The 10662-nt window shown below is 44.6% G+C and overlaps 1 protein-coding gene across 1 annotated transcript; it reads right to left on the bottom strand.

Moving 5' to 3' along the window:
• Positions 1 to 4482: 4482 nt before the first annotated feature.
• HMGB2 (high mobility group box 2) lies at positions 4483 to 10394 on the bottom strand. The gene is made up of 5 exons (XM_068278794.1): positions 10278 to 10394; positions 9582 to 9739; positions 7938 to 8086; positions 5432 to 5606; positions 4483 to 5004 (listed from the first exon to the last, which is right to left on the bottom strand). The coding sequence occupies exons 2-5, from the start codon at positions 9729 to 9731 to the stop codon at positions 4840 to 4842; spliced, it is 639 nt and encodes a 212-aa protein (XP_068134895.1). The 5' UTR covers positions 9732 to 9739; positions 10278 to 10394; the 3' UTR covers positions 4483 to 4839.
• Between the last annotated feature and the right edge of the window lie 268 nt (positions 10395 to 10662).

Below are 10662 nucleotides of genomic sequence, written 5' to 3'. Positions count from 1 at the left end.
GGACAAAATTTAAACGGTGTAATAACCGGGACAAACGTAGGTTTTAATTATGGAGGCATGTATTATTTTAAAACTATAATGGCCAAAAACTGAGAAATAATGATTTTTTTTCTTACTGTTAAAATGCATTTACAGTAAGGTAGCCCTTAGCAAAATGTACCACCCAAAGAAAGCCTAATTGGTGGTGGGGAAAACAAGATGTAGATCACTTCATTGTGATTAGTGGTAAAGTTATAGGCTAATGAATGGAAGGTGAACATTGCTCGGATGCAAAGTGAAAACGACTGAGGGCTTAAGTGGTTAACTGTGGCTATTTTGACACCTCTGCCTGATTAGGTATGCAGTGCCCTTCCCTCCACTATAGAAAGTGCATTGTCTCAGCATGAGAAATATTGGCCAGAGGGGAACAGATATGTGGGAGGGGAAAACAAGGTAAAGAGGCTTCATCCAATCAGGCTACATTAGTTAAATTGGGACTGAACTCTTGCACAAGACACAAGGAAACCATAAGGGCCCGATTCCACTAGGGCGGTTTCGCCGCGATTCTGCAGTTTCCCCGCACATCATTCGCACGGAGAAACTCTGCCATAGGGGATGACGGCGCCGCGGCGGAATCGCTTGCAGGAGCGATTTGCCCGGAAAACCCCACAGATTTCGCCACGGAGGCTGCGAATCCCATAGCCGTGCACGGCACGGCTCATGGGATTCGCCTGCGATCCCGCCCACCGGAGACGTGGAGACGAGCCCTAACAGAAATGTACCCTGCATATACTGAGCATTTAGATAGGATGGGGAATTACACAGACTAATCACTAATTTAAATTTGATCTACCCAATGTCACATGACTGTCTATGGCAGATAAGCCCATTTGAAAGTACAGGCTGTAAACAATGTCTGCTCCAATGAATCAGGAAGTAAAAACGGCAATTTTAGCCACTTCAGGATTCTGCGTACGCTTAACTACGGCCCTGAATCCTGAAGTGGTTTCCATGGAAACGGCCGCTCGTATGAGCGGCCGTTCCATGTCAGTTCACGGAGGGTGTCTCCGTGAACACCCTGCGAGCCGCCGATCGCAGCTCGCAGGGTAAATGTAAACATGCGGGGAAGATCTTCCCCGGTGTTTACATATATACGGCGCTGCGCAGCAGCAGCGCCGTAGAGGAGATCGGCGATCCCCGGCCTCTGATTGGCCGGGGATCGCCGGCATCTGATAGGCTAAAGCCTATCCTATCCGGCGCAGGACGGCTTTCCGTCCTGCGCCGCACACAGGGGACGGGAGAGGGAGGGAAGGAGGCAGAGGGAGGACTAGTGCTGCGGAGGGGGGCCTTGAGGAGCCCCCCCCCGCTAGGCACAGCAGCGCGGCGGCGATCAGACCCCCCCCAGCAGGACATCCCCCTAGTGGGGAAAAAAGGGGGAGGTCTGATCGCCCTGCCTGATTTCTGATCTGTGCTGCGGGCTGAAGAGCCCCCGCAGCACAGATCAGCCAAACCACCCGGTATCCGGAAGTGGTTAGGATTTATATCAGCTGTAAAACAAACAAAAGTAAAAACAAGTTTGCTGTCTTCAAACAGAAAGAATTTGCGATAATTCAGGTTGGAGTGAGCTCGAGATGTCTCCCAGTGCATCACTGCTGAATATATGCAAATTAACCACTTAACGACCAGCTGACACAGATGGGCGGCACCTGGTCGTTAGTGGTATAGCCTCCGTGAACAGTGTGCGAGCCACCGATCGCACACTTAATGTAAACATGCGGGGAAGAAATCCCCACTGTTTACATCATACGGTGCTGCTGCGCAGCAGCTCCGTAAGGCAGATCGGCAATCCCCGGCCTCTGATTGACCGGCATATGATAGGCTGAAGCCTATCCTACAATGCGCAGGATGGATATCCATCCTGTGCCACCTAAGGAAAGGAGGGAGGTAAGCAGGGAGAGGGCAGAAACCGCTGGAGGGGGGCTTTGAGGAGCCCCCCCCTCACAACTCACTAATGGCCAGCGGCGATCAGACTCCCCCCAGCAGGACATCCCCCAGTGGGGAAAAAAAAAAAGGGGGGGTTTGATCGCCCTGGTGTAATCCTGATCGGTGCTGCGGGCTGTAAAGCCCACGCAGCACCAATCATTAGAAATTCGGCTGGTCCTTAAGTGGTTAACCATTGTTACCCTTAGAAACTAAACACCTCCAGAACCGTTGGAATGCAATGTGTCAGCTTGTTAATTTGTACAGAGCCATAATCCTCCAACATGCATAGAGACTGTTTCGGATTGTTTGGTCCTCATCAGTGCATGGCATGGATTAATTTGGCTCTATGGAGTAGGGCTTGTAACACCGAGAGGTACAGACTAACCAGCAAACTCATGGTGAACCAGAACTCATTGGAGTGTGTGAGGGGCTACAATGGTTAATTTGCATATATTCAGCAGTGATGCACTGGGAGACATCTCAAGCTCACTCCAACCTGAATTATTGCAAATTCTGTTTTAAGAAAGCAAACACTTGTTTTTCTTAGCATATTAGTAAGGGGACTTGTAGGACCATTGTAGACCCTCTCACACTCCAATGAGTTCTGGGTCACCATGAGCTTGCTGGTTAGGCTGTACCTCTGTGTTACAAGCCCTACTCCATAGAGCCAAATTAATCCATGCCATGCACTGATGAGGATCAAACAATCCATATTAGCTGTAAGGATTTTGTGTTTACATATTATGCTGTTGTGCATCTTTTAGATCAGAGGAGTTTTAAGTCCAGGTTCACAACCCAGCACGCCCTTCAAATTACTTTGTGCATACCTAATCAGAGTCAGGTAACCTGGGAATGATGAACAAGAAAAGTGATTTTAACTTTTGAATCACCTGGTTAGCATCCTTATTTACCAGATAAAAATATTTTTTATGTCTGATAATTACACTTTAACTAACTCTGAATTTGCACAAGACATCCACTGTTGGTGGACCTTAGACCTTCAGGATGGGCAATGCACTGTGGCCATGCACTTAATGCTCTGTAACAGCACTAGACAGACCATCCCCTATAGTCATGTCTGAGTGCACCGGCAGCCATGACATGTCTTGGCCCCTCTGCTGCCAGGTACAATGGGATGCAAAAGTTTGGGCAACCTTGTTAATAGTCATGATTTTCTTATGCAAGTCGGTTGTTACAATAAAAAGTGAGTTAAATATCATATGAGAAAGTGATATTTGAGAAGGAAAGTCATAACAAGGTTGCCCAAACTTTTCCATCTCACTGTAATGCCACATGACAGTGCTCAACATGCATGGTGTTACTAACTGTGCAATTCGGTTGCATATACATTGCACTGGTGGACAGCAGACCAGACATTGGAACTGCTTGGCAAACACACAGTTCAGCCTCCCATCTGAAAGATGTAGCACCTGGGTTGGGAAACACTGATCACTGCTGGTTTCCTGGTTATGTTAACCTTTGGCTAGAATATCATTAACTTGGAATGAACCATACTAGTACCCTCAGTATTACCACTAGAAATTTGACTTCCTAGAATGGCACCTTCATGAGACATTCTACAATGGGAACAAAAAGGAACATGGATGTTTCAAACCCACCCACATTAAAGCAAAATATAACCCTGCATTTCAACTTTGCTCTAAAACATTTACAGTATATTATATGCAACCAGCATTTTTTTTTTATAGACCAGCATTGGAAGGGTTACAGAGTTTTAAAGTTCCTGGAGATTTCTGCAGACGCATCCGAAGCTGAAAAAGATACATTTATGTAAACAAAATGTATCTATTTCAGCTTCGGATGCGTATGCAGAAATCTCCAGGAACTTTAAAACTCTGTAACCCTTCCAATGCTGGACTAGTAAAAAAAAAGAAAAAAAAAACTGGTTGCATATAATATTCTGTAAATAATGTTTTAGAGCAAAGTTGAAATGCAGGGTTATATTCCGCTTTAAGATGGAGCTAGGCCTCTTTTCCAGACTGCTGAGCTGTGTGCTTAGCAAGCAGTTACCAGGCAGTTCTGAGTATTAGAGGCATTTCTCTGCCTAAGGGCCCGTTCACACTTAAAATCGCAGAGCGCTGGTGATTACCGCCGGCGTTTTGCGGGAGTGATTTTCCCGCGATTAGTGCGGATCACTGGACACTGCGGCTATGCACGCTAATCACGATCGCAATTCGTGGAATGCTCGTCGCCGGCAAACCGCTGCATGCAGCGCGGTTGCAGTTATCGCTAACCGCAACACTGCCGCTCACTACAGTGTGTAGCGGTTCTTGCAGAACTGCTAGCGGTCTGCCGTGAGTGGGAATCGCATGATTCCCGCTCAGGTGTGAACGGGCCCTAAGTCCGTGAAAAAGGTCTTGTACCATCAGTTGATCTGACTGCAACACAAGTGCCATACTTCATTTTAAGATGGTCAGCCCTTTGCTTTACCAGCGTGAATATTCCTTGTACACTTAACTTCTATAAGCTTGTCACACTTGTATGCATAAAGACAAAAACTTAGGATATTTATATATTTTATTACAAAAAAAAGTTGCTAAAAAAGTTAGAAAAAAAGTACAATGCACCAGGTCTACAGAACTAAAGTATACTGGGTCTTGTTACTAACAATGGGATACCCTTAGAATCCATTAAATATGCAGAAACATCCCACATCAAAAGCTTTAACTCTTAACAGCCCTCCAACTACTCCTTATATTAAAAATATAGGTTCTCCCTAAAGAATCACATTACCTATACACAATTCTGTACAGTTTTTATAACAAGCTAACAAAATGAGCTGCACTTGAGTTCACATTCTTAGCAAATAAACAAAAACAATGGGCTTCAACACAATTTATACAGTGGACAAAGCATTCACTCGTCATCCTCATCATCATCCTCTTCGTCTTCCTCATCTTCTTCCTCTTCATCTTCGTCATCATCATCCTCTGGTTCCATCTTCTTCTTGGAGCCTGCTGGCCTGCCAGGAACCTTCTTTCCGACATCACTGTTACCCTTCGCCCGATATGCAGCAACATCCTGAGGAAAAAAAAAATTAGTAAATTAAGAACAGCAGCTCAAACAATTTCATAGAATAGAAGAAGATCAAGATAATGTTTCTATTCTCTGCCTGCAGCTACGATCAAGCCTCATATTAGACCGCTGGCTACAGTAAACTCAGTCCTTAGCAAATGCTTCTGTAGGAATATACCAATACTGATATAGTAAACTACCTTTCATGGTCCCTTGAAGTATAGTATAAAGGCATGCTACAGTATTTTATCTTAAATCACAACTTGTTATAAAAATTCTATGCCAATAATAAAAAAAAAAAATCTGAACACACAAGCAAGAGTAGCCATGCTTATTGTGCAGAGTATTAAAGTTCTTCCTTCGAGTGTAGACAGCAATTGTCACATTTGTCTACTACAAATGGATTATTAAGTCACCATTTGTGCCAATATACCTTCTCGTATTTCTCCTTTAGTTTTGCAGCTTTTTGCTCAAATGGCTGCTTGTCTTTTGGCGTCTGTTCAGCCCACAACTCTCCCATCTTCTTAGCAGTATCACCGATTGACAGACCGGGATTTTCAGACTTCATCCGGGGCCGATTATCAGAACAAAAGAGGAAAAAGGCGGACCTTCAGAAAGATGAGAGGGGAAGCCCAAACATTTAGTCACAGAGCAGATACAATGGTAGTAAAGTAAATGAATACAACACAATTGTTTGCAGCCATCATATTTAGTAACGCTTCAGTCACAAAACAGACATCTTCAAATCAAGTCCAAGAATACACAGAAACTAAGCATGTTCAACAGGATAGAAATGTATGTAAATGTGTTCAGCTTCAAAGCAGACCAGTTATATCCCAGCAAGATGGAATTCACTTGGTCAGCTTTCAAGTTAAGGAACATACACATGCACTACTTTCACCAACGACTGGTCTGTCAGACCCTCCCAATGGGCAGACGTTCAGCCGACAGTAGCATGTACTGATAAGGCCGTTTCTGCACAATTCACTGGGCGGATTGTTTAGAAACAGCCTTATCAGTCTGCCAACAGCACGTACACATGTGCTACTGTCAGCTCAGCGGGAGGGTCTGACGGACCAGTCAATGGCGGAAGTAGTGCAGTGTGTACGGACCTTAAAGCTGTCACACCATGTCCATTGTGGTGCCTCAAAATGATTGCATTGCAATATTTCTATCGGCTTTCTAGAGTGGTATGTTCAGAAGCATTTTTAGTCTATTGTATGGTCACAAGTGTGACTTAACAGTTCCATTGCATATCAAGAGGAACATCCCATTTACAAATCAGACATTTAAGTTTTTAATGGAGCTGGAAAAAAAAAAAATGTTCCAATCAAATGTCAAGTGGCTGGATAGTATAATAGTGAAGGACACTGCATCTGATATATTTTTAGCACTTCTCTCCCTGGAGACAAGACCCAAGTTCAAATGAGCTTTTCCTACTCTAGTACCTATTCAGTAAGGAATTATTGGGCAAGACTCACTGCCTACTGAGCATGCCCATTGGCTACCTCTCAATTGCAAGTCTGACAGGAGAAAAGCCAACAAAGTGTTGGAAACTATTAAAATGTTGAGTAATCTGATAGACCCATGAGATGCAAACTATGCATTTGGCTGGACCAATTCAAAGCTACATACACTTTCCATTCAATTTGTATGCAAGCCAGAGAATCTGGTTGATCGATTAATAGGAGACCAAGGAAGAAACACCAGGGCATTGCCCTTTGGACACGGCTCACTTTGACTGCCACCTCTGCTAGCACAACTTTACTAAACCTAGTCAGCTGGTGGCATCAGGGACTACTGCTGGAACTCATAACAGTTACAAAAAGGAAGAGGATGTTTGTCTATGGAGATTGCCTGTGGTCCCCCTAAACCAGGGCTTCCTAACCATTTTTCTCAAGTACCACCAACAGTGCATGTTTTGCAAAAATCCAGCATGTAGTTAATCAACTATGCCGAGACACCAACTTACCTGTGAAAGTTTGTGGTTTTCTACAGAACTTGCACTTTTGGTGGTACTTGAGGACACGGTTTGTATACCCTTCCCTAAACTAGCACCCATTGGTCTTTAGACTAAATGTGCGTACATGGCTGATTTTTTTTTAAACGACTGGTCGCTCAGACGTCAAATCGAATGTGTACAAATGGGTGTTCAGCTGACAACGTTGATTTTGACGGATCCACTTGCCAGATTTGTCACCAGTCTTATCAGCCTAAATGATAGTTTTTACACACGTCCGATGAGACATCCAAGCGACTGGTCGTTTGGCAAAATGACATGTACACACCATTAGAGCATCACATTGGCATTTTAATACATTGAAAATGTATTGCACAATGGTTGATAAAATAAAGTCTCAATATTCACACCACATAAATATTGCAAACAATACCGCATATCCCAACTCAGTTCCACAAGATAACAGTGGGTTCTATTCATAAAATTTGTGGCAAAAAAAACTCCTGGAGGTAAAATACCGCAGCGGTATTTTAGATTTCTGGGTGGTCATTCATAAAAATGTTGGCAGCTGCGATGCAAGTGCGGAGATCTCCCGCTGAAGGCTGGCGGTAAGCTGTCGGAAGGCATGCGGAAACAGTTACGCTGGCAGAGTCCCTCCGTGCACTGCTCTCTGGGAGGTCTGTCCCATTCACTTGTATGTAATCCGCAGGCTTCGAGGAAGCAGTATTTCCCGTCCACATACCGCTTCCTCTAATCTTTATGAATGGCCATTTTGTTACTTTTTTCTAGATAAATTTAGAAAAACACTGCAGAAGGCGGAAATTTCTCGCTCTGCTGGGGGATTGTAGATTTTCATGCGGGAACAGCTTTTATGAATGCCCACTTTGCTAAATGGTCGGGAAAGTCCGCTGTTCTGAGCGGAAAACTTGCGGTAACGGTTTATGAATAGAGCCCAAAGTAGTAATTGGAAGCTACTTACGGTGGTCGTTTTGGTGCATTTGGGTCCTTCTTCTTCTTGCCCTTTTTCTCCCCCTTGGGTGGGATATAGGTTTTCATTTCCCTTTCATATCGGGCCTTGTCACTTTTTGCCATGTCCTCAAATTTGCCCTTTTCTTTTGCATTCATGGTCTAAAATAAAAATACAAGCAAAAACTTAACTTTGAAAAGTATGAACACCCAGAGTAAGCTAATCCCAAACCACAATCCATGCAAAAGTACACGAGTCTCCAAGTCTAACTTGCAGCCACTCGGTTTAGCAGCTAGTCTAGGCATTATGGCACTGAAGTAGTTGAATTACTCAGGGATCACTAAACTGATTGTTTGAGTTTAGACTACTTCCCCCTCCCCCAAACATAGCAGAAACAATAGGCCCCACTTTCCAAGATCCTACCACATTTAGAAAAAAAAAAAAAAAAACAACCCTTATTAATGGTGGTCACTAATGAGCCAATCTTTTTCATCCAATCTTACCAAATCTATGTAGTATAAGGGCCCTTTTCCACTAGCAATCGCTAGAGTTCACGCTGAACGCTAGCGATTGCTGAATCGCAATTACCGGCGATTCTCCAATGTTCGCGGCCGCGATTTTGCTATGCTGCGCACTGCATAGCAAAGTCGCAGCAAATATCGCTCCGCCGCGCGTTCCCGGCAAAAACGAATCGCTGAAGTGGAAATGACCTACCGCGATTCCTATGTTAAAAGCAAACCGTAGCGAATGTAAAATCGCTATCGGTTTGCATTTTTGCGATTCAGCCAGCGCAAACGCGCTGGTGGAAAAGGGCCCTAAGGGTAAATTGAGTAAATATACTGAATGGATACTTCAGGCAGTTACCTTATATTACATAGAAATGGTAAGATTGGATGAAAAAGGTTGGATTATTAGTGGCCACCTTAACTATGCCTTGCTGAAAATAAAAGCATAGGACCGCTAATATAAACCATGGCAAGCTAAGGACTATATAAACTAAATTTGTGCATGAATGTTTTTAAATTATAGAATCTTGTTATGGTAAACTTTTAAAGTCAACTCAGTACTCCGCAAAAGCTCCTGTATAAAATATACAAGATGAAACCAATTCAGAAATAAAAAAAAAAGTCCTGGCACACTGGAGTGAACTATAAAAAAACAGATTCAACTGTATAGTTTGAGTATTTACAGTTAGCACAATACACAACAGGACACAGTATAAGAAACTAAACCCATCCATAAAATGATCAGCATAGCTAGCCTAGTATTCTTTAGATGCGCCCATCCACTCAGCCAAACCATTTAAACCTCCAGCCACGGTATCTAAGAAAAAAAAAAAAGCCACATGCAGTACAAGACTTCAGCTTTATCAATGAGGTCACTAATAGAGAAATTAAATTGCAGTTTATCATGATTTGTTTTGCACTGCAGAAACCAGAATGAGATGAGGCCACAAAATGTAAACTGCATGCTTCACCAAAAAAGTGAAACTATTTCAAATTTTTGTTTCATGAAAAATCCCCCATAAAGCAGAACCTCGTGTTCCTATTCGTCTTCTCTAACTCAGGCCTAGCCTGCTGCCCTGAATGATTTGCTAAAATCCTTCCAGAGAGACTCAGGCTTATACAGTAGGATAAGGGGGTACACGCTGCTCACCTTCCACCTCTCGGAGCACTTCTTGGAGAACTCTGCGAAGTTGACGGAGGAGTCGGGGTGCTTCTTCTTGTGCTCCTCCCGGCAGGTCTGCACGAAGTAGGCGTAGGAGGACATCTTCCCCCTGGGCTTATTAGGATCTCCTTTACCCATGGTTGTGCCTGTGAGGGGACAGAGACAAAGCTATGAAGAACACGAGATAAAAGCCCGGGAAGGCTGTGGGGCGGGAGCGGGGCGGAGCCCGCATGAGGAAGTGACACATGACGAGCCGCTAGCACGCACCATGCTCGGCTTCCCGCCCAAACCACAAGCCTCCCTCACCGCCCGCCGAGGCTAACGCCAGGAAAAGGTCACCGCACAGTCCGCACGCCGAGCACGTGATCCGTGACCCCAGGGAGATATAAATAGCACACGCTCCCTACACGGTTATCACTCCGCCACATGCCGCTCCCTCTGCACATGGCGAGGCCTCACCACTAGCAAACGGCGGCAGCACCGTCTGAGGCGAGCGATACATATAAGCAAAGTTTACATAAGTAAATGAGAAGCGCATGTAGCAGAGTACGAGCCAGGAAAGCACATCATTATATAAGCAGGGAGACATGCGCAGCTTCTTACGCAACAACGGAGAGTTTAACCCGATAACAAGTAGTGAAAATCCGAAGACAGAACAGAAAACGAAAAAGCGCGCCAACTAACCTGAGCTGTGAGACAGAAGACGCTGCTTGCTCGAGTGTCCCGCACTGGAATGGTGTAACTGCTACGCAATACAACCTCTTGTTTTCTCCACTTCTACCCCCACACAGTAACCTGATGAATACTGTAGCAAGCCACGCCTGCCAGCGCTCATTGGCTTACTTCAGCGCTTCGGAAGCTAAGAAGGCGTGCCCTCGTCGCTTCATTCGTCCTCAATGTTTATTACGTCACGTTGAAGGCGTGGTGTTAAGAACCAGCAGGTTTGTACAACAAGACCGCCCACATCCCAGCGCATTGGTGGGAGGAGTAAAAACGGCTGAGAAGTCCTCTAGTTAGAACCGGTTAAAGGGAGCCGGGGCGGGACTTCCGTACTTGATTGGCGGAATGC

Source organism: Hyperolius riggenbachi, chromosome 1, assembly GCF_040937935.1.
Source record: "Hyperolius riggenbachi isolate aHypRig1 chromosome 1, aHypRig1.pri, whole genome shotgun sequence".
NCBI classification, from domain to species: domain Eukaryota; kingdom Metazoa; phylum Chordata; class Amphibia; order Anura; family Hyperoliidae; genus Hyperolius; species Hyperolius riggenbachi.
This window is presented reverse-complemented; position numbering and strand designations above follow the sequence as displayed.

What these genes read in the sequence shown, in the direction of transcription:
- HMGB2 (XM_068278794.1), bottom strand. Translation starts at nt 9,731, where the DNA reads ATGGGTAAAGGAGATCCTAATAAGCCCAGGGGGAAGATGTCCTCCTAC. An exon ending in AGTGCTCCGAGAGGTGGAAG is followed by an intron (nt 8,087 to 9,581) that starts GTGAGCAGCGTG and finishes TTTTTATTTTAG; the next exon opens with ACCATGAATGCAAAAGAAAA. An exon ending in AATGCACCAAAACGACCACC is followed by an intron (nt 5,607 to 7,937) that starts GTAAGTAGCTTC and finishes ATCTTTCTGAAG; the next exon opens with GTCCGCCTTTTTCCTCTTTT.